The 24,423-nt window shown below is 38.2% G+C and overlaps 1 protein-coding gene across 1 annotated transcript in view; it reads right to left on the bottom strand.

Moving 5' to 3' along the window:
* Positions 1 to 21,844, bottom strand: part of SLC5A8 (solute carrier family 5 (sodium/monocarboxylate cotransporter), member 8) — a 64,693-nt gene extending 42,849 nt beyond the window's left edge. Inside the window, exons 1-6 of the mRNA XM_011966633.1 lie at positions 20,947 to 21,844; positions 15,981 to 16,046; positions 13,598 to 13,649; positions 6,263 to 6,330; positions 4,792 to 4,946; positions 1,626 to 1,766 (exon numbers count right to left, since the gene is read on the bottom strand). Coding sequence (XP_011822023.1) covers positions 1,626 to 1,766; positions 4,792 to 4,946; positions 6,263 to 6,330; positions 13,598 to 13,649; positions 15,981 to 16,046; positions 20,947 to 21,297 — 833 coding nt within the window. The 5' untranslated portion in view covers positions 21,298 to 21,844. The remainder of the gene's footprint in view (positions 1 to 1,625; positions 1,767 to 4,791; positions 4,947 to 6,262; positions 6,331 to 13,597; positions 13,650 to 15,980; positions 16,047 to 20,946) is intronic.
* Positions 21,845 to 24,423: the final 2,579 nt, after the last annotated feature.

Below are 24,423 nucleotides of genomic sequence, written 5' to 3'. Positions count from 1 at the left end.
CCTCCTCTGTCTTATATATGAGTTTAATATATTGTTTTAGATCACTTTCATGCTGTTCAAATTGACCACTTATCAACATCTCACACTGTCTTTTGTCAATCATTATCAGTAGGTCTTGGCTTTTTAAGCAGCGATTAATTCTCCCCATAGCATAAGTGCAAGAAGGCAGATGAAAATGAGTCCCCTGGGTTCAGAGAGTCTGCTTCATGCAGATCCACTATGCTTATGGTAAATGATTTTTATCAAGAAAGCTCTAATGCTGTTATTTAAGTAATCAGGTCGGGCTTTTTGGGTTTCATGCTCCCAAGGGAAGAGAAGAAGAGCTTGTCCACAATTACTTTGGGACAGGTATCAGCTCTAGTATAGATTTAAAAATACAATAGACTACTCTATCTACAAATTACATTCCTCCAAAATTCCTTAAAATACCAGAATTCTTAAGTTCATTTTGGGGGGATCCCATATCCAATTATTATATCCATATTCATATAGATTTTTCACTGTGAGTTCTTCAAAGATTTGGGTAATCTCTAAACCAATTTACTCTCAATATATTGAGTTCTGACATATGACATCACAATATTTTCATTTTCTCCTTTGAATAGAAATAGAATCGTCCCTCCTTCCCTCACCCTATCCACCCTGGACTCTTATTCAATCTCCTTAGAGCTTTGAAGCCCCTAAAAGCATGTGAGCAGAGTCAGCCTATTTATCAGCACAAGGAGTGGTGAGCACTGCAGTGATGTGATGCCTCTGAAGAAGGAACCAGCCACCATTCCACATTCTTTGCTCAAACCAAGATGGGCTTGAGAGTTCTGGACCATGCTGTCCTTCCTACCTCTGTGCATTCATCCAAATCACTCCACCTACCTAGAATGCCTTCCTACTCTTCTCCACCTGCCCAAATTATGATCATTCTTCATATTCATTTTGCCAGTTCAATAGGAATCTCTCATCCATCCTCCACCTTCACATCACATCAGTTGAAGTGGAAAAAGGAACTTACATTTACTAGGCCTTTACCACGCGTATGCCAAACATAGTATTTTACAACACCTCCCATGAGGTATACAGTATTTTTTATGCTCCTTTTACAAGTTTAGAAACTGCAGCTCAAAGAGACTGCAGAATGTGCCCAGGATCACTCAAGTAGCCAGTATTAGAGCAGGGTTATAAACCTATGACTGTGTCTGAAAATGAAAGACAAAGCACTATATATACTCTGGAACATTTTCTCCATTGTTATATTGTTTCATGAAACTGTTATATATCTCTAATATTATTTTATATTTTAGCATACTTGCATATATTTTCCTAATTTGAGATTAACTTTCTTCAGGACAAAGGCCATATATATTTATCCCCCACAGGTTCTTATGCAAATAGATGCACAATACATGCTGATTTGTTTTCATTAATAATTCCTATAAATATCTTCAAATAGCTGATTTAAAACATACAGTACCACTTTGTTCTTGGTCCTTTTGTAACCAAATATATCATTTATCTCTTGGAATTTCATGACACAAAACACATAAAGGAGCTAAACGTGACTTTCCTAGAAGAGTTTCCATAAAGACAACTGATGGTTATTAATGCTTCATATACCATGGTGTATGACTTACAATTTTGCTTGGAATCTGCTTTTACAAGAAATATATCTCTGCACCTGGGATTGGTTGACACCGTAGATGCTGCTCCATGTGAAGGTCCCTCCTATAATAATTGTCCAGAAGGTGTGTCTTTGCAAAGGGTTAGGATTAAAACTAAATGACAAGAAAGAGAAAACAAATCTGAACTATTAGCAGAGACTAAAAAAAGTCCTCTTAGACTATATTTGGAAGCAAGCAAGGTATATTTATATATACAACACATACATAAATATGTACAAATTTATTAATTAATTTAAAAGGTAGAAATATTTCCAACTTAAGTTCAATGAAATAAAAAATATTATTTTCAGAGATCTGGAAATACTAGAAGAGACTAGGGGGAAATGGATGTTGCAATCATTCTGAGCATTTATATAAATTGTTCTCCTGTGATCTAAGGAAACTGTCGTTTGAACAAATCTGGCATGATGTAATCAGATAACATGAAACAAAGAGAAAGAGAGAGAGAAAAACATTCCTAAGTGCACCGCAGCAGTAGAGATGGCACTAAAATGAACACAAAATTAATAACACATTGTGTATAGAATTCCTCTCCCAGCACATGTAGTCATAGCTGTAATCTATATTCATGTTCAACTAATCAGTCAATTAATGGAGTTTAAAGTTTTGCATTTTCTAAAAGCTGCATGTCACTGTAATCATGCTTTATTAAAATGCTGTGTGTACAAGCTAAATACTAAGAGTTTAAAACCACTTGATGACCTCATGTACATAAGTCCAAAACATTGTCACAGAGAAAGCTCGACTTCCATGTTTGAAAGATCTTTTAATCCTTTTTATTGGAAGGAATGATTTTGTTCATCTCTGATACACAATATGAGCTAGAAAACTTTCTGCAAAGTTAGCTTTCATGGACACTTCCTTAAAATTATGAAAGTTTGCAAATTCATGTCAAATCTTATATTTGAGATCCGTTGAGTAAAGTGCTCTAATTGTATGCATATTCTGGAATTCTTATGGAAATGTAAGAGCCTCTATTTCATGTCTAACATTTCATATCAATGTCTTAAGAGTTTCAAGAGTGTTGACCCTTTCTTCCCAAGAGAGAGAAGCTACTACATTAGCTAACTGAAGAGACAAAAGGAGTCAGTGAGCTATCTGAGGGAAATATGATAAGATTTAAAACACTCAATTTAGTGGTTTAGCCCATACAGAATATATAGGCCAATGGCAGACAACACAGAAAATACCAATACAATATCCTTCTTCTCTTCATTTATCTTAATTTGAGCAATACTTTGTCTACCATATTCTCAAAACATATCAGAATAACAAGGGATACTCCTGAAAGGTATGAAACACAAATAGGCTTTTTATTGTTGCTTAATGACTTTCAAAGCTAAGGTCATAAAAATGTCTAATCTTTTTTTAAGAATCTCTTACTAATGTATATAAGCTATTGCTTCAGTGCTCCTATATATATGTATCCTTCATATAAAGTGACAGCTATCTTGCAGAAAAATGATTGGCTCCATACCCTCTCTCCTCAGCCTGGCCTACCAGGAAGAGATTTGGGAGTAATCAAGAGTAGCCATTGGTTGTTTCCACTTCCTGGACTTCCCCTTTCCCTGTTCTGGTAACAGCAACCTAGGTTTGTTTTGGGGAAACCACCATTTCTCCATTAAATAGTCTCGATTGACAATCAGTCAAAATATCTTGTTCTGCTCTAGCCAAAGGGTGGAACCATGTCCCAAGCTAGGCAACTAGAGGCTCTTTTCCTTAGAATCTGAATCTTGAGCTAAAAGAAGGAAATAAATATTGAAAATAGTTGAAGTTGATTCACTAAAATCTATTCCTGCACATTAACACATTGATCCTGTCCAATTTCTGAAAAAGCTTTTCTCAAACTCTGGTGCTTATTTTCAGAAGACCAGAAAAGAGCCACCAAGTGCAAAATGGGTTTTCTTTCTTCAGACTCCCTATTCAAAGTGGGGCTGCTATCTCAAAGAGAAGATAGGCTAGTTCAAGACGACATGGGTGCCTTTCCATATTGTAAAAGGACAACACTATTGATCCAAAACGGAAGGTGTGTTCAATATTCTTTTGAATTGTGTGATATACTTGGGATGAAATATCTGGTCTCTTCATTGTTCTTTCTTTAGGAAAACTGAATAGCTGTTTAAAACATGTTACATCATGTGCTGTACTGTCGCTTGAAGCATTGACCATAACTTTCCTAGTCAATTCTCTAGAAATAATACTTAATATTAGATAATGTTCATTATATACTACATACACATACATATATAATTATAATACATAATCATAAGCTACTATGTTAATATACTATATATTGCCAGGACAACATCAAAAGAGAAACTCTCAAAGTTGCTTAAAACAAAGAATTGTCAAGATGAAATCACTGTCTTTCAGTGTCTGTCTCTCTCTCTCTTTTTTTTTTTTTTTTATGGCAGGTGCTAATCCAATATGCTAGTGTTTGTCTCTTAAGAGGCTACCTTTTCCTTTTTTTTTTTTTTTTTTTTTAGAGAGTCTCACTCTGTTGCACAGGTTGGAGTGTGGTGGCGTGATCTCGGCTCACTGCAACCTCTGCCTCCTGGGTTCAAGCAATTCTCCTGCCTCAGCTTCCCAAGTAACTGGGATTACAGGTGCACACCACCACGCCTGGCTAATTTTTTGTATTTTTAGTAGAGATAGGTTTTCACCATGTTGGCCAGGCTGCTCTTGAACTCCTGGCCTTAGGTGATCCACCTGCCTTGGCCTCCCAAAGTGCTGGGATTACAGGTGTGAGCCACCGCACCCGGCCAGAAGCTGTCTTTTCTTAACTTTCCACTGTCTCCTTCCTTATCACCCTGTCCCACTTTTCAACCTATTCTGGACTTTGATACCCGGAAGAAAATACTTTTTTTTGCTTTAAATCCCTTCTCAGGAGGAAACATCACTCTAAGCACCATGTAGCTAAGTACTATCTGACTGGTTTAATCCCTTAAAGAACAGAGGGAGGCTCCTTACATATTTACTTCTCTGCTTCAATTTGCTCTACCACATCCTTAGCAATTCGTTGGTTTGTTTTTTAAATGTGAATCTACTATTTCAATAAAGAGATTATTTTTATAGAATATAAAAGATGTGTTCAGTTGCCCAAGTAGTGGACACTTACTTCCAGAAATTTAATCTTCCACCATTATAGGCATCATTTAAAATAGTGCTGATTCCACCTTGAATCACCGCAGCCTGTATAATCACGGATGCAAATCCAGCCACCATGATCCCAACTTGAAAAACATCTGTCCAGATGACTGCTTTAAGACCACCCTTTGAGGGAAAGTATATTAGGATTAATGCTTCTATCAGACATTATTAAGCATCTACTTGCTTATACACTCTGCTGGACAAAAATGATAAAAACATGAATGTTGGTCAAGAAGTGCACTCAAGGGAAACAGTCAGGTTGGGAGAATCTTCATACAGAAGGATATATTTAAATCAAGTCTTCAAACATAAGCAGAGGCAAAGATAGAGGGTCTGTCCAGCAGAGAAAGCAGCATAGGCAAAAGCATAAAGGAGTTAAACTACACGGCGTGCTGAATGTGGCCGGATACATTCCACAGAATGAAGTGGAGTAGTGTCGGGAGATTGTTGGGAAGAAAAATTCGAGTCAAATTACTAGTAAATACTATGAATTTTATCCTACAGGCAGAGCTGATGTTTAACTGATTTGCACTCAGGTGGTCATATCTGCTGTTAAATACTATAAATGATCTGTACTAGCGAACACCAGAAATTTCCCAAGTTTCTCTATGACCTGAGCTGAACCAGCACCTGGCCGAAGGCCCCATCTTCTACATGATCCAGCACCTAAAGGGTTAAGACATAGAGTATCAAGGATTCCATAAGATTTTGTCACTGCTGAGGACCAGCACACATAATAATATCAGTGCCAAGCCATGCTGGTTTTGCATATTTTGTCACCCCTATCTAGAAGCAAGGGGAAGTTATCGCAGGTTTGTTTTTGTTTTGAGACAGAGTTTTCTTTGCCACCCAAACTGGAGTGCAGTGGTGCAATCACAGCTCACTGCAGCCTCAAACTCTTGGACTCAGGCGATCCTCCCATCTCAGTCTCCCAAGTAGCTGGGACTACAGGTGTATGCCACATTCCTGGCTAATTTTTAAACTTTTTTTTGTTTGTTTTTTTGTAGAGACAGAGTCTCAATATGTTGCCCAGGCTGGTCTCAAATTCCTGGGCTCATGCGATCCTTCCATCTTGGCCTCCCAAATTGCTGCTATTATAGGTGGGAGCCACTGGGCCCATGACCTATAATAGGTTTTTCAGCTGAGGAATAGTATGAGCACAAATATAATAACTTGGCAACAGTACAGATGAATCAGGAGACAAGACTGGGAACCACTGCAGTGGATCAAATGAAAGAAAAAATTTCAGTTATGCTCCATTTTCTATAAAGGATCAAATTATACTACAGACTATTTCTCACACAAAAAAGTTACCCTGTAGGAGGTCAGGAATAGGAACGTAGGTATGGACAAACCAGATTGTAGTATACAACAACTGGAATTTTCAATTTTGCAAAGCAAGTGGGTAGGGTGAAAAGAGGAATACGTCCTGGACGTACCAGTGTGCAGTAGAATGTGCAGACCACCCCTGTTGCCACCACCGCGCCCCACAGATCAAATCCTGTGACTGTAGAGAAAAAGAGAAGTCATATATAATTGCAAAATAGCACAATAAAAAATAATCCTCAAAAATCATCAGAGAAGGAAGCTATATCATTTATCAGGCACCTTCCTCTATACCCACTTGCCTAAAGCCAAAACTAGGTCCAAATCTCATAAATGGCTCAAAAACAAATGGAGTTTAAAATTCTATTTGATAATTTTCTACCCTCAGACACACAGATCTGACACTGGCTTAATTCAATACACGGAAAGGCATTTATATTGTAATTAAGCTAAGAAACTCCTTGATACTGTGATGGGTATTTCTTATCTCTCTCCCCATTAGACACAGTTCAAATAAACACTCTATTTTTATGTATTATGTTGCAAATAAATACTTGAATTTGAGGATAATGTATCATACTGACAATCATAATGACAATATCAAATTGCTATGATGTGTAGATTCAAATGACCACAACATTAAAGGATTCAAATGTAATCTTTATAACATTGCAGATTGCAGATCTGATTTCAGAAATTTAACAAAGGTGACTGTAATGCTTTTTTTTTGAGACGAAGTCTTGCTTTGTTACCAGACTGGAGTGCAGTGGTGTGATCTCCTGGGTTCAAGCAATTCATCTGCCTCAGCCTCCTGAGTAGCCGGGACTACAGGCACACACCACCATGCCCAGCTAATTTTTTGTATTTTTAGTAGAGATGGGTTTCACTATGTTGGACATGATGGTCTCAATCTCCTGACCTCATGATCCACCTGCCTCAGCCTCCCAAAGTGCTGGGATTACAAGTGTGAGCCACCGTGCCCAACCGGTAATGCTTTTTAAAAAAACCTTTAAGTTCAGACGTACATGTGGAGGTTTGTTACACAGGTGAACTTGCATCATGGGGGTTCCTTGTACAGATGATTTCATCACCCAGGTATCAAGCCTAGTACCCATTAACCCACTTGTTTTTCCTGATCCTCTTCCTCTTCTCATCTTCCACCCTCCAATAGGCCCCACTGTGTGTTGTTCCCCTCTGTGTGTCCATGTAAACCCACTATTTCACCAGTCCTTGAAGAAGGCGTTACTAAGATATGTGCTACCAAAATGTGATCTAGATGGAGAAAAGTCTTTATAATTTGCTCTTATTTAAGAAGTGGGGAGTCTTATTTCATTTTTTTAAAAGAAAAGAATTGTGCTTGTTTCAGCAGTACATATACTAAAATTAAAGGATAAATCGAAGGCAAAAAATTACTTTTAGGAGAGGGAGAAAACTGGGTAGAGAAGACAGAGATACAAGTTAGGCTACTTTAAACATATTTTGATGGATAGATTTCACTTTGGAACACATAAATATTCCACATAATTATAAATTTAAATTAGAAAAAAAGCTCCTCAAAATCAATTGCAAAACGAAATAAATGGAACCTAACTGTACATCAAGTCTGTGACATTACCACGCAGAGGAAATATGTCACAAAATATTTAACACAATAATTTAACATACATTCCTACTGAGATACACCTAAGAAAAAAGAACAACAAAGAATAATATTTTTAACTGTGTTAGGCCATTATATTATTCATTATGGCTTAGAGTTGCTCTTCTAAAACTATTACATCCGTGGCTCTCAATCGTGACTGCACATTAAAATCTACAGAGGAGATTTATAAAATCCTGATAACCGGGCCACTCAACAGGCTAATTAACTCAGAGTGCTGGTGATGGGGACCAAGGTATTGGTATTTTTGAAAGCCCCCCAAGTGATTCCAATATGCAGCCAACGTTAAAATCAGGAGGAACTTAAGGTGGCACCTGCTGGATAAAAATGGGTTGAGAATCAATAATACTACTAATGATAATGCTATGAAATAACAGCAAACATTTAAATCCATGAGTTCGCAAGAATTTTTTAAAAATCTCAGTCACCCTTGGGGGATAGTATGGAACCAAGTTAATATTTTTAAAATTCATAAAGGGAAAAATCTGACACTTATCCTCCCTTTCCTATACAAACTATTTTTCAGAGAAAACAAATAGTTGATAACAGGAAGTTTCTCTTTATAGCAGTATTCCATCTAACTAATGAAGAAGAATTCACAGAACCAGAATACTCCATTTTATAAGCCCTAATGAAATAATAAATCTAGAATGATCATCAATAGCTGCTGATAATTTTTTAAACGACATTCTGGGTCTCCTGAAGGAAATAAACTTATAGATACTGCCTATGAAATATGATTTCCAAAAAGTTGAAGCGGAGTCTGAAGAAGAGTCTAGATCTAACTACAACTCGTAAACTACTACCAGTTTACAAGAAATACAGAGGAATGGTGAACATTAAATGACCCCATACAGATGTAATTGTTAAACCTAGAACCTGGAAAACTGGGCAGAACAAATAACCCAGTTTCTTCAGCAAATAAGTTGCAATTTAAATGAAAAGAAATAGAAGGGAGATCGTAAATTTAAAAAGAGACTTTAAAAGAGCTTCAAAATACATTCAGTAAAAATTGACAGAGAAATAGGAGCAATAGAAAAAATGGTAATTATATTTGGAGATTTTAGCATCCTTCTCTCAGCAATTGATAGAACAAGCAAAAAAAAATCCATAAAGATATGGAAGATGTGATGATAACACTATTAATCAACTAAACGTTTGACCTTATAGAACATTACATCCAACAAGCATACAATATACATTCTTTTTGAGAGCACATGGAATGTTCAAGATAGACCTGATCCTGGGCCATAAAACAAATTCATAAATTTCAAATGATTAAAATCATATTAGTTCTCTGACCAAAGCAGTATTAATTTGGGAATAAATACAAAAAGCCATGATAGAAAATCCTCAAATATTGAAAATTAAGCAATACACTTCTAAATAACCCATGGGCAAAAGAAATCACAGGAGAAATTAGAAAATATTTTGAGAAATAAATAAAAACACAAGGTGTCAAAATCTATGGGCTGCCGATAAAGCAGTGGTAAAAGAAAAATTAATAACTTTAAATGTTTGCATTATGAAATAAGAAATATTTAAAATCAATGACCTAAGCTTCACCTTAAGAAGCTAGAAAACCCAAAGTGATTAGAAGAAAAGAAACAATAAACAGCACAAATTAATGAAATGGAAAACAAAGAAAATCCACAAGTCAAAACATTGGTTCTTAGAAGAGATTTAAAACATCAATAGACTACTAGAAAGATATATCAAGATAAGAAGATAGAAAAGTTATCTTATAAGTATTAGGAATAATTAGAAGGGATGTCACTATAGATACTATAAACATTAAAAGCATAACAAGAGGGTATTATAAGCAGCTGCATGCCAATGAATTTGATAAGTCAGACCAAATGGAAGCATTCCCTAAAAAATACAATTTACCAAAAATGATGCCATAAGACTTTTAAAATATGAATAACTCTATATTTTTGAAAGAAATTGAATCCGTAACCAAAATCTTTCTACAGAAACGAAGAGTAGGCCCAGGTGCCTTCAGGGTGAATTCTACCAAGCATGTAAGAAATAAATACACAATTTTATATAAACTCTTTCAGAAAATGGAGGGAACACTTCTCAATTCGTTTATTAAGGCTTATCAAAATGTTATCACATTGAATTCATTAATATATAAAAAGGATAATATATTATGACCAAGCAGGGTTTATCCCAAGAAAGTAAAACTTGGTTTAATATTCAAAACTCAGTCAATGTAACTTTCCACATTAACATTGCAATAACACAGGAAAGAGAACTAAGAACCATGAGGATTAGAAAAGAAGTAAAATTGTCATTATTCATAAACAACATGAAAATCCTAAGGGATCTCCAAAAACCTGCTTGATTTAAAAAGTAAATTCAGCAAGTTCTAGGATGGAATATCAACACATAAAAGTCAGTTGTATTTTTATATACTTGAAATGAATAATTGAAAAATATTATAAAACAATGCCATTTGCAATAGCATAAAAACATCAATTATCTAGGTATAAATCTAAGAAATAGTAAAAGACCTCAACATCCAAAGCTACAAAACATTACTGAGACATCTTATTTTATTTTATTATTTCTTTTCTTTCTTTTTTAAAAAATATGGAATGCTTCACAAATTTACATATCATTTTTGTGCAAGGGCCATGCTAATATTCTCTGTATTGCTCCAGTTTTAGCATACGTGCTGCCAAAGTGAGCACTAAGAGAAATTATTAAAGGTCTAGGAATGAATAGATATATCATGTGATGTATTGGAAGAATATCTGCTTTTGTGAAGTGTTCAAGTCTTTGGCTCACTTTTTATTAGGTTATTCGTCTTTATTCACTTTATTATTTCAGAAGCCAATAAGCTAAGCCATAATAGTCTAATAATAAGCTAAGCGGCAATAGTCATATAAAAATGAAAATTAAAACAGCAATAAAATAATAGATAATACCCACTAGAATGACTGAAATAAAAAAGAATAATATCAAATATTGTCAAGGACGTAGAACGACGAGAATTCTCACATATTGCGTAGTGGACATGTAAAACGATACAGCCAGTTGGAAAAGCTGTTTGGCAATTTCTCGTAAATTTGCACATATTTCTATCCTCAGCTGGGTCTAAATAGAATTTTTTATATATATATATATATGTGGTTTTTTTTTTTTTTTTTTTTGAGACGGAGTCTCGCTCTGTCGCCCAGGCTGGAGTGCAGTGGCCTGATCTTGGCTCACTGCAAGCTCCGCCTCCCAGGTTCATGCCATTCTCCGGCCTCAGCCTCCCGAGTAGCTGGGACTACAGGTGCCCGCCACCACGCCCGGCTAATTTTTTGTATCTTTTAGTAGAAACGGGGTTTCACCGTGTTAGCCAGGATGGTCTCAATCTCCTGACCTCCTGATCCACCCGCCTCAGCCTCCCAAAGTGCTGGGATTACAGGTGTGAGCCACCGCGCCGGACCTAGAATTATTTTTAATTTTATACTACATCCATGTATTTCATTTCCAATGGAAGTGAAAACAGGCGTCAAAAAGAAAAACAAAATGCACAAAACCTGTAGAAGAATGTTCTTGGCACCCTCACTTCACCATAGCCTAAAACTGGAAACAACCCAGTGTCTCTAACAAGAGAATGGATAAACAGATGTCGGTAGATGCATACAATGAAGTACTACCAGCAAAAAAAAAAAAAAAACAAAAAAAGGAATGAACTACTGATACATGTAGCAGCATGAATGAATCTCAAAACATTTTGCTGAGCAAAAGAAACCAGACATAAAAAGGCTCTATATGATTCCACTTCTATAAAATCTAACAATAGGGAAAACTAGTATATGGTAGCATAAGTCAGAAAATGGTTTCTTGGGCCCATAGGAGGTTTATTAGAAAGACATATAAGGAAAATTCCTGGGAGTGGATGATGGAAATAGTCTGTATCTTGAGCTGGGTGGTAGTTACACGAGCTATGACACAACTATTAAAGCTCATCCAACTGTATACTTCCCCATGCTCTGTGCATTTTATTGTATGTTGTATGTTGAGGTATATTATATAGACCTCAATAAAAACTAGTTTTCTCAATAGGCATCAGGCGATCAGAAAAAAAGAAGGAAAAAAAACTGGTTTTCAATTTTAAAAAGCAGAACAGGGAAACTTAAGAGAGATTGACTGATTGCAATCACATAAGCTTATTTGGATCCTGAATCTAACAAACACTGAAAAAATCAGGGAAATGTGAACACTGACTTGATATGAAATTAAGAGATTAATATTAATATTTTAGATATGATCATGGCATAATTATAGCTTTAAAAGTCTTTATTTCCAAAGGACATACTGAAATACAGATGAAATGACATAACATATTTGCAGAAAAATAATCTGGTAGAGGTAAGGGGGAGTGAATTAAAATAGACCACGAGTTGGTAAATATTACTGTAGAGTGATGAATGAGCATATTAAGGTGCTCTATTCTCTCTTAGTATTTGTTTGAGGTTTCCCAAAAAAGAACAAAGGAGGTTAGACCTACAGAATGTGAAGTTTCAATTCAGTCACATAAGCTTTTCTGAGCATCTACTGCACACTAAGTTCTGTGTCTATGCCTGTACCTACAGCCTTGGTCACAGCAAAACACACAAGTGACACTCTAGTCATCAAAACGCCTTCACTTTCGTTCTAATTTACTCTCAGGGAGAGGTTTGAGCCTGATAAGAACAGAATGCTTGATTTCTTCACAGATTAAAGTCAGTCCTCTGATTATTCCCAGAACTACACTTTAAAACCCTAAGATGTTGAACTACACATAAAGCCTAAACAGGTAACTTAGGAAGTTTATAACTCAGTTCTTGATATATGAAATGATCCTCTTGTCATGTTGGTAATACTGATGTGGAACATGCCCAGGACTCAGAGTTCCAGAGCACCTTATACATGAAGTTCCTCTTGGTAATAATACTGTTTACTTTATAAACTTAGGTGATAACTACCGTCATGTCTATCATAAAATCAAGAAAACAGAGTGTAGAGTTAGTAGATTTTCGTCATGTCATATTAACCCCAGGAATCGTACCACATTTCTTCCCATCACAGAGTCCACATGTCCATTTTACAAGGACGTTTTAGAGAAATTCACATCGAATAGATAAGAATTCAAAGGGCATGGTGTTTCCCCAAAACCTTTTGAAACTATGACTAGCACGAACCTTTGCTTCAGTAAACTATCCCAGCCTCACTGCATTTATCTTCCCAAATCTAGAGAGTATAGATACTTCGTTGAGCAGCACAATCTTCATAAATTTATTTGTAAGAGTGCTACAGACATCTGTCCTTTTGTCACTAGGAGCAGTCTGATCATTCAAATCACATGCCTCTGTTTCTCTTTCATTTTGGGCCTTATTAGAAGCGTGGAGAAGAAAAGCTTTTCTCCCTGCCAGATTTCACAACAGGCCTGAGCAGAATTACAGGAAAGCTTCCTGGAGATGGGCTCACAGGAGGAGATGCTGTCAATCCTGACTTTGGCTACAGGGGGCTTTAATTCTAAAGGAATGAATGGGCTGGTGAGCACATCCCACAGAAGTACCACCTGGAGAAGTCCACCTCTGTAATGGTCTACAGACACTTTGGAGTTACCCATCCAAAAACCCAAAGAAGCTACCGTAGACACTGCACCCATCCTGCCCCACTAGTAAGGCTGATGTAGGTTACTAGAAGCATTCCTCCATCTCCCCATCTCCCCAAGGAAAAAATAAGGCTTGTAGAAAGTGAACCCCAAAATGTGAGTTACCTAACTGGCAACTCTAAAATGTACCTTGATTCAAAGCCAGGGCAGGGGCATAAATAACAATTCCAGTATACAGAATCTAGGGGGGAGAAAGAAAGCCAAATGAATTAAATGAATTATAAAATTCATGAATTATATCTGAGTTATAAAATATTGTTTTCCTATAACTTCAATTATGAATTAAAATAATAGTTTCAAAAAGCCTAATAAAATTTGTTTGTAACTTGAAAAATATTATTTAAGTAAAGTTGACTCTTCTGTTTATGGTATGGTCATCAGTTAAAAACATTTTTTTGTAACACGCTTATGTAAAAATATGGACTTTTATATGGTGCTTAGTGCAAATGGTCACTGATCCAGCAACTCAATCTTGAAAAAAAATTTCCCACATCTAAAATAATTAGAAAAAAAGAAAAAATAATAATATAAAAGATGACCCCTCAATTATGTCTTCAAACTGTTAATCCCTGCATAACTAATTGAGAAAACAGTAAAAATTTGGAAAACATATTTCCAAAAGTTTTAATGTTCATAAATTAAACAAAAGTATAAATTTGCACTAAAAAATCCTGAAAGCCAACAAAAACCATATTCTATCTTTTTAATATCATTCATTATTTTCATTCATATATTTAACAACTATTTATTGATCTGGGGTACAATAGTGAGGAAGAGAAATAGTCTTTTCCTCAAAATATAATTTTTACTGTGTTTGATCTTTCAAATATATCCCATAGAAGTGAATTCCATGATTATTCCATAAAAGCATATTATGAAAATAAAAACCTATTCAGTACCTTTTGAATGTTTGATTATATTACATGAGTAGAACTATGAAGTCCTTCAAATGGGAGGTGCTAAATCTCCCCTCTTTTTGCAAAAACGAACTAACTTTCCACAGTCATTATTCTGTCCAAGTTGAAGATTTAAAAACATGACCACAGGCCACCTTCCTAACGCTCGTCCCCACTTCTCATTTCTGTTGGCATTTCTAACAAAGATCCAAAGAGATCTGAACAGTTGGTGAATGCAAGCTACCAGGCTCAACTCTCTAAGAGACCCCAAAGGATTCCTTCCTTTTACACTGCAGTTGTGAAGGACTGATAAAACTTAAGTTACATAATTTGCAAAGATATAAAATGAAGTTGAGTTACATAATTTACAGAGGAACTCTGTCTGTCTCACTGCAGCAAATCCTTAGGTAGCTTTTTTGTTTGTTTGTTTGTTTTTTGTTTTTTTGTTTGTTTGTTTTTTGAAATAGTCTTGCTCTGTCGCCCAGGCTGGGGTGGTGCAATGGCATGATCTTGGCTCACTGCAACCTCTGCCTCCCATGTTCAGGAGATTCTCCTACCTCAGCCTCCCCAGTCACTGGAATTATAGACACCTGCCATCATGTCTGGCTAATTTTTGTATTTTTGTAGAGATGGGGGTGTCACCATGTGTTGGCCAGGCTGGTCTTGAACTCCTGATCTCAGGTGATCCACTTGCCTCAGCCTCCCAAAATGCTGGGATTACAGGCATGAGCCACTGTGGCTGGCCCTTAGGTAGCTTTTGACTGGAAATGGAATTGAAATTAGAGACAAGAATGCGAATCTCTTCCACAATCTCCATTAGCAAACCCAGCCCTAAAGTGCTTAACTGACAAGAGGAAAATGTGTATACAAATAATCGTGACAATGATCATTACAATCTTCCAGCAGCAGGGTGAACAGTGGAAAGCATTCTCTGTCACTGGCCACTTGGGAAATCCTTGCTTTCCCTTCGTGTCAATCAGTAAATCTGTAAGTGCATGTTCTTGAATTACTGGATTGAGTATTTGGCTTTAAAGACTCCTCCAGAGCTTAGGATTCTGTTGTTTTACACTCTAAGGACTGCTTTAGTTGGTTCTTAGAGTCTAATTTTTAAAAGAGCACTGACTTTTAAAGTATGATTTCAAAGAAAATTATTTCCTACTGTCTTCCTATGGAAGTTAATTTTTTCATACCTACTACTCAATATGTTACAGAAATACTGTGAACATGCTACTTGTTTTCCTTTTGTTAGAATTCCCACTGTCAGCAACAAGTAAGTATCTTTGTCATATAGTAATGCCCTTCCTGTCACCTTGGTGGAGGTGAAGGGAGGTCAGATAAAGGAAAGCATACTTTCCGACTGTTGCTTCACCAGCATAATATTTAACATTCACTTAAATCATTCTACTTTTCCAGGAAGTAAAGCATTTACTGAAACACTGTTTGATGATCTTAAGGGTTGATGCTGTACAGTGACAAGTGTTTCCCCTTTTGTGTTCCCTTATATTTTCAACACCTCTTTTTTATCTTTCATGTGTTTCCCAGGTAAGCTTAATCCAGATGCCATGGTTAAAAACATTTTAGCTGACAAAAGATAAAATAAATGGAGAGCTACTTACTGTTTGAACAATGAAGAGGACTGTTCCACAAAGACGAACACATTTGTTAAATCGAAGTTCTAAATACTGTTGCAAAAAAAAAAAAAAATTATGTGAATCCTCTGGATGCCTTTTTTAAAATCAGAAGCTCAAGAAGAAAATTTAAATTTAGAAATGTAAAGCAACTTCATAACCGATTTGGATTCTGTATTTTTATTTTAGTATTATTTTTATTTATATACAGCAAAATTGACTCTTGTTTTAGCGTACAGTTCAGTGGGTTTTAACACACACAGACTCATGTAACCCTTGTCACAATCAGGACACAAGACAGTTCCATCACCCAGAAAACTCCCTCGGGCTTCCCCTTCATGATCAAGCCCTCCTCCCTCCCCCAAACCCTTGCAATCACTGATCTGCTCTCCCTCTCTAGTTTGGCCTTTTCCAGAATGTCATACAAGTGAAATTACTTTCTATATTTTTAGAGTGAGCAATCTGTTGTTCTCTTACTCTTGGCATCTACTCCATATATTTTCCTTGACTCACTTGGGGCATCAACCCTTTCTGATTGCAGACTATTGTGATGGAATAGTCAGTCATTTGCCCTGCCTCTTCGGACCAAGAGGAAGTCACATGATCCCAGCTCATCCAATCAGCTTTTCCTTCCATTGGGTATTTGAATCTTAAAGGCAGGATACAAAGATAAAACGTGACTGATCCTGACAGAGTGGCCTGAAAAGGCTGCCCTGGTTTCTGTCCTTTCCAAGCCTTGCTTACTCAGCCTGTCCCTCTGTTCTATGAGCTACCCCCATGTTCTTCTAACAATTTTTTTTAAACTTAAATCACCCAAGCCAGTTTCTGTTCAGCGCCAACGACCATGCCAATTTTTCCCATTCTACTTGAAATCTGCTATGTCTTATAACATAGTCTGCTTGTCTCCTATGTTATACAATGTATTATAATATACATATTACAGAGTTAGGATCACAGAATTTCAGAGCTGGGATCTAAGACATTCTCTAACTTGAATATAATTACTAAGAAATTTAAGGCTGACAACAATCTTCATATAGTAGAAAAGAAGAAAAAACTGGCGTTAGGTAACAATCTGAGGAAAAAAAATCTGATATTTTTGCCCCATGATCACGGCTAACACATACAGAGTACTTGCTGTGTGCATGGTCCTCCCAACAACTCTTATGAGCCAGGTACTGTGTATAAGCCCATGTTCAAGACAAGAACACTGGGACTCAGAGAGAACACCAAGTTGACAACCTTGCAAACTTGTCAGGGCCACAGTACACATGTAAAACCTTTGATGCCAAAATCTGTGCACATTATTCGGCATATATAAACAATCTGACTACATATTTAAGACTCAATAAGTGAATGGATGAAACTAACACAAAGTAAGACCCCACTCCCAAATCACTGATGGATGACAAATACACAGTACCGTGTAGTACGTTGGAGGAAGAGTTCCGGCCCTTGACCCAGTCCCACACCTGACTCCATCAGCTTGTGGCAATCATTCTCCAAATGTCAGGTTCTTTCTCTTTAAAATGAGGGGCATAATAATAATTTGTTTCCCTCTCCCTTTGTAAGGTTTGGAGACTATTCAATGACATAAACGGATGGGGAAATGTAAACTCAAAAAGTAAGATATTAAGAAGTTAGTGGTATCCAAATCAATGGACCTGAAGAAAATTGAATCTCAATGAATTACATATATCAAAATCATTCAAGGATATTTTGGAAGCCTTTTTAGAAGACTGGAGAAGTTTATTAAGCCTGGAAACAGGGCAGTGTTATTGCATTTCTTTAGAAGTTTATTTTTTGTTTGTTTATTTGTTTTGTAAATCTCTATGAGTCACTAAACATGTGAATGGACATCAATAGAAGAGAAGTCTTGTTTATGCTAGATACATGCATCCAAATTGCTGGAGACACAAATAAATTGAACCAAGCTGAACCACGTAAGTTGATCAGTTGATCCAGGGAAACCTGTGATTTAAGCTCGAGGACCAACTCAAGATAGAACCAAGAAGTCTATTACGATCTCAGTCATCAATTACTAGGCTGCCTTAGGGAATACTTGTAAGATTTCTAGACATAATTATAGAGTAATGATAGGTGCCTAAATTAATCATGATCTCTCATTGTTCTCAGAACTTTGAATCACTTTTGTTGATACGAATAAATATATAAGTAATAAGCAAACATGAGGTCTAAGCAACTCAGTTTAAACACAGATTTAGCTGGCTCTAGAAAGATCTTGAAGAATTGATGGATCAAATTGGATTCCTGCATTATACTTGGGTCTGGAAGTTGCTAAACACCTATCAGGACTACATTTTGAAGGCAGTGATAAATGAAAAAAAATGTTTGTGAACAGCTAATTTTCGCTAAAGAAATGTCAACAGGGAGAGATTTCATACTTGAGCAAGAATGCCAGGTTTTCAATCACTCAACACCGTACTGCATATTCTGTATAGATTCTGTACCTCTCAGCATAAAACAATAAACAATATACTCCACAGGAAAGTCTTTGCCATGACCATTAGGGAGGGTCTTAGCATGTTGCCTAACTTCCCTGTTCCCAACTGCCTGGCACCCCAGAGGTGGATGCCTGCAGTGTGCCCACAACTTCACACATCCTCTATTGCTTCCCTTGTTCTCTCTGCACTGGTGTAAGTATTGCTTGGGGTTATAACAGATTCATCAGAGCCTTCAGAAGCAGCCAGTATGCTGCTAGGCATATGTCTACACTGCTTCACATTCCTAGTAGCTTAACTTACTCTGAGTCTCCATCCACAAAATGGGGCTCTTGATAGTACTTCCCTCATAAGGATTGTTCTGAATGTGAGTCAGATAATGTATGTAAAACATGCAATGTAGGCCAGTGCCTGGCATGTGTTCAGCATTCAATGAACTTTTGTTTTTTGCCATTTTTAGCTGGAACCCCTGCTAACTTAGCCTCTACCACTGCAAACATGAGGGAAATCTGTTTCTGGTTGAGTTAATATTGTAGCCCCGAAGAGGCATGGGTCAGTGATTATGAGAGCAGCATTCATCTGTAGAGATGAAGTCCTCATGTCAGATTCTTCAAACCCTTTCCAAGTTTGGGAATTGGTTAGCTGTAGATCAGAGCTCACAGACTCAAATGCCTCCAGGTTCCATCAGGTAACATACATAAGTGACACTGACCAGGTGTTCACATATTAACATGTTGGAATGCTCCTCCCAGCCACTAAGATACATGTTTTCTTACATCTCCCTGGAAACAAGAGATCCCTTTACCCCTGTCCATTTTCCCTTTCACATTTTTTGATAAAGACATAAATGCAGATAAAAATTTCTCTACCAAAAAACAGTCACCATGAAAACACAAAGACCTCAATATTAAAGTTTAATAGAGAGTGACAGCAAGAGCTGTAAACTCGAGTTCCTGTGGCCACAGGGGGCATGGGCCCAGTGTTACCAGCTTTTTGAGTTCTCAAAAGAAGTCATAGTCCGAAATTATATTTTGTTTCTCCTCACTATAAGGAGAAGTAAAAAAAAAAAAAAAAAAAAAAACGAAAAGAAAAAAAAAAAAAAAAAAAATGACTGAGAACTGAATTTGGTCTGGGGAATTTCACCAGTTTGTCACTTCTGAGCAAACCTGAGAAACTGCATCCTGCTCACTTCTGGGATGATTACTGGGCTCTCCCAAACACAGCACCAGAGTGAATGGAAGGCAACGCTGCCCGGGGTGCCTCGCCCTGGAAGACGTCACTAGAGCTCAGGCAGAATGTGTCACCAATGTTTGTTGTGCCATTGAGGCCCTGTCCCCAGCACCAGTTGAACCAGCCTCACTAGGAAAGCACCAGCCAGAACCCCTGGACTGGAGTTCTCTGGGTAATGGCTTAATAGAGAGGAAACTTTTGAAGGTTTGTTCCATGGAGCTCATGGATCAGTGCCTGGGTGAAGGAGACCAGGGAAGGCACTGAACTGGGCCCCGCCACTCCCCTGAGCTTTGATCCCGCCCCCCGCCTCCCATTAAACAGCTCTTTAAACTAAACATGCATCATCTTTTCAAAGCCCTTTCCTGCAGACAACTTGAGAAAACCTATAGCCAGGGGATCTGTGCAATAGAAGAAAGACAGTTTTCCTTAATTATCTTTCCGTAGAGAAGGCAGAGCTGTTTGAGAACCATGCTGCCTAATTTTCTTACTGATCCCAAGATAACTACCACCACCACAACTAGCACCACCACAATAATTATGGCCAACATCTATCTGGCACTTACTCTGTGTCAAACACTGTTCTAAATGCTACACCTTGCATCATCGCATTTAATCCTCCCAACAACTGGATGAGGTAGGTGATATTATTTTATTTTTGAGGAAATAGGCACAAAAGGTTGAGTAAGTCATCCAAGGTCACCCAGCTAGTAAGTGGTAGAATCTGGTCCCAAATACAGTTACTGGTACACCTTAGCCACTTGGGTGCCTGTTTCAGTGGAAAGGGGGTGTGTGTGGAAGGGGAAGGAAGGGGAGCACAAATTCTTCACCGTCTTGGAAGAGTGAATGGCACTGAGGACCTGAAACAAGAGGATTCATTTCAAGAAGCAGGGCCTGAGACCTGAAGAACTTACCTTCCCCCCAAATCTTTCCTCTTGCTTGGGAATCAAAGATGCTAAAGGTAGAAAGGATCTTAGCGAGCACTACTATTCCAATCCGTTCACTTTGGAAGCCTCTTTTTTTTCACTAAGCCCAGGAGAGTAAATCCCAAGGATTTTTTTCACCCTTAGAGGACACCTCTCAGTAGAAGGGAAGGGATGCCAGGGGAGGGTCGGGGAACAGGGAGGAATGTAGGGAGGGTGATGATGGACGGGGAGAGATTTCCATGTGGCAGTGAGAGTCTGCCCCCAAGAAAACGCCTCCAGAGGTCTGCAGAGTCCCTTTACCCCGCGCCCTCCACGGTCCCAGCCCACCCTGCCCCTTACCTCGTAGGTGCTGGTAATTCCCAGTTTGTAGAACACCGGGAGGAAGACCTCCGCGCTGATGACCACTACAAAGAAGTAGGTGAAGGCAAAGATGCTAAAAATGGCCCCAAAACGGTAGACCTCGGAGGGGGTGCCCAGGACGGTGACGGCCGACATGAAGCTAGCGGTGAGGGACAGCGCCACGGGCACAGCCGTCATTCTGCGGCCGCCCATTAGGAAATCCTTGGAGGTCTGCTGGCCGCCCCCAGCGAAGGCGTAGTAGATGCCGATGGCGGCCGAGATGACCAGCATGCCCGCGAACACCACGTAGTCCCACACCACGAAGGTGCCAATGCCCCGCGGCATGTCCATGGCCGCACGGCCGCCTGAGCCCTGCGCGCAAACTGGTGTCCCAGCGGCGCGCAGCCCAAGCCAGGCGCGCACTTCTTATCCCAGATCCCCGGCGCGCAGGCGTGGCGTCCGGCGGGGAGGTGTCCGCCAGGTGTCGGCCTCCGAACGCACCCTGAGGCGGGGTGAGGGCTGGCAGTCGCCCCTACACCCGCCGCTGCGAGCCGCGCCCCTCAAATCGAGTTCTGGGACCTCGGAAAATCAGTCCGCTGTCCTGAGGGCTCACCAGGTGAGGAACTGGAGAGGTCGAGTTCGTCAAGGCGCCAGGGACACCTGAGCAGATGAGAACTGGAGCCTCCAGCTGCTTCCAACGAATCTACACAGGGAGCGCTCCGCGCAAATTTTGTTCCAGTGGTACCCGAGGGGACGCACCATTTAAATAAGCAGGCGACCGGTGGGAGAATGTGGGACAAAGGGCAATTGTCACGTCTTGAATTTTAGCTTTCGGTTCAACAGTCCGGGTCCTTACGGAAAGGGATGCCTGGAGTTTTTAGACTGCCTTATTTGTTAGGTTAATGGGTGACAGTAGATTAATGCGGGTGACAATCTGTAGTGAACCGAGATCCCAGTCCTTAGACAGGTCAGCGATCATAAAGGAGAGCAGAAAATCTGTGCTATTGTTTCCTTGTGTTTTTACTCAACAAACATTTCTGATCCCCTTCAGACTGTTGTTGGAAATAGTAGTTACTGGAAGATTAGCAATAATACCCACTTTTTAACGAGCCTTCATGTGACACATACATGCTTGGCACGTTTTATATTAGTCAGTGTAATTCTTTTGATGAACCAGTGTAATTCTCATCACCCTTGAGATAGGCATTTTCAAATGCAGAAATTACTGTAGAATGATTAAGTCACTTGCCCAATCAACTGGCAGAAATTAAGATCTTTAATCTAGGTCAGATTTCAGTGTTTGCTTTCTTAATCACAGTGTGTAGATATGTGTTATAGATAGGCAAAATGTGAACACTTAAATGAAGACACTTGAAAGCACTGAAGTAAAGATCATTTCCAGTATCAGCACTCAGGACATATTTTAAATGGCTTGTCTTGAAATACTATTAACACATGAATCGCATGTGATTCTCAGGTTTTCCTTCTAAAATAGACACTCCAGCCAAATGTGCTCAGCTATCAATATATTTCAGGCAGTCCTTGTTCATTTTTATACAACTTTATAATATACCAGTTGGTCCTAGGTAACCAATCCACAGAATGAGTTTAGTCTAGGCTACTGTATGAAAAAAAAAGCTATATCAGATTTTATTTTTTGTAAATTGATGTTATTTGTATAATATTTTCAGAAGGAAATAAAGAGGGAAATAGAAGCTAAATCCAAGTAATTCAATTGGTTAAACAAATATGTGGTATGGAATTATATCCTACCAGTGTGAAATGTACTATATATATATATTACATATGATATTATACATATATAATACATAAAATTATATATGTATATTATATAAATTTTATATATATATAGAGAGAGAGCGCGCAACCTGTTAGAATAACACACAAAAGAATCCAGCTTGATCCTTCTAGGAATTGGATTCACTTCTGGGAATTTCTTTAAAGCCAATAGCCCTAGATATGGGAAATGCTATCTAAACAAAATTCATCTTCTTTTGGACACCTAGAGTTAAGAACAGAGCTTCAGGCAGCTACTGATCAACACATTTCCGTAGTCATGTTAGAAGCAGAATAGTCTGAGGTTAAACCTGTAGACTGCAAACTGACGTCTTCACTGCCACCTATGAGCCATGATATCTTAGCCAAGTGCTTCCTTCTATGTCTTAGTTTCCCATATCTTAAATGGGAATATTGGTTTTTATCTCATGGAATTAAAATGCGTTAAATGAGATTATATGTGAATAGACCCTGACACTATAAAATACTAGCATCATATGATTGTTTAGCTGCCTTCCAATTTATTGAGAATTGGGCTAGTGTAAGTTATGGCTTGGAAGTACTGCTATTAAACACAGCTTCTGTTTTCCCAAGCTATGTCATCTTGCTATAAAACACTTATGTAATGCCGTGAACTATGTGTAATCCATACCCTATTCTTCTTTCACATCTTTTGAGTGCCTGATATATGTCTCCAAATAATATTTTCATGAAGAATACGTGAATGCTCTATTTCCTGAGCCTTTGAATATATGGTATTGTTCATCTGTTGTCTTCACATATGAGAAAAAAAATTTCAGCTGAGAAAATTCTTAGGTCACAGTCTTCTTCTTCAAAAAATTTTAAGTATTTTTTCTGTTGTCTTCTGGCATTTCTTATTGGAGAGCTATCTCCAATAGCTAAATTTTTGTTTCCTCATAAATAACCTGCTTTATGGCAGAATACTAATAGATGTGGTTTTTTTCTTTATACTTGCATTCCCAAACGTTTGCAGGGTATTTCTACAATAGCCCTCTTTTCATTACTATCATCTAGAATGGTGAGTCCTTTCAATTGGAATAGTCAGGTCTTGTTTTTTAAAGTGATATCTTTAATTACTGTTGTTCTAATTGTTCTAGTATCTTCCTCAGAAATGTATAATTCTTAAATAAATCTCTCCAGTTCTCTATATTATTATTATTATTATTATTATTTTTTGAGACGGAGTCTTGTTCTGTTGCCCAGGCTGGAGTGCAGTGGCATAATCTCAGCTCACTGCAACCTCCACCTCCCAGGTTCAAGTGATCCTCCTGCCTCAGCCTCCTGAGTAGCTGAGACTACAGGTACACACCACCACGCCTGCCTAATTTTTGTATTTTTAGTAGAGATGGGGTTTCACCATGTTGGCCAGGATGGTCTCTATCTCCTGACCTCGTGATCTACCTGCCTCGGCCTCCCAAAGTGCTGGGATTACAGATGTGAGCCACCATGCCCAGTTCCAGTCCTCTATATTATTCACTTGAATCCTCTTTTCTTTTGCCCACATACCTGAAGAGATCTTAAGTTTGTCTTTCTTTCTTTTTTTTTTTGAGACGGAGTCTTGCTCTGTCGCCCAGACTGGAGTGCAGTGGCCGGATCTCAGCTCACTGCAAGCTCCGCCTCCCGGGTTTACGCTATTCTCCTGCCTCAGCCTCCCGAGTA

Source organism: Mandrillus leucophaeus, unplaced genomic scaffold, assembly GCF_000951045.1.
Source record: "Mandrillus leucophaeus isolate KB7577 unplaced genomic scaffold, Mleu.le_1.0 Scaffold768, whole genome shotgun sequence".
In the NCBI taxonomy this organism is placed as follows: Eukaryota; Metazoa; Chordata; class Mammalia; order Primates; family Cercopithecidae; genus Mandrillus; species Mandrillus leucophaeus.
This window is presented reverse-complemented; position numbering and strand designations above follow the sequence as displayed.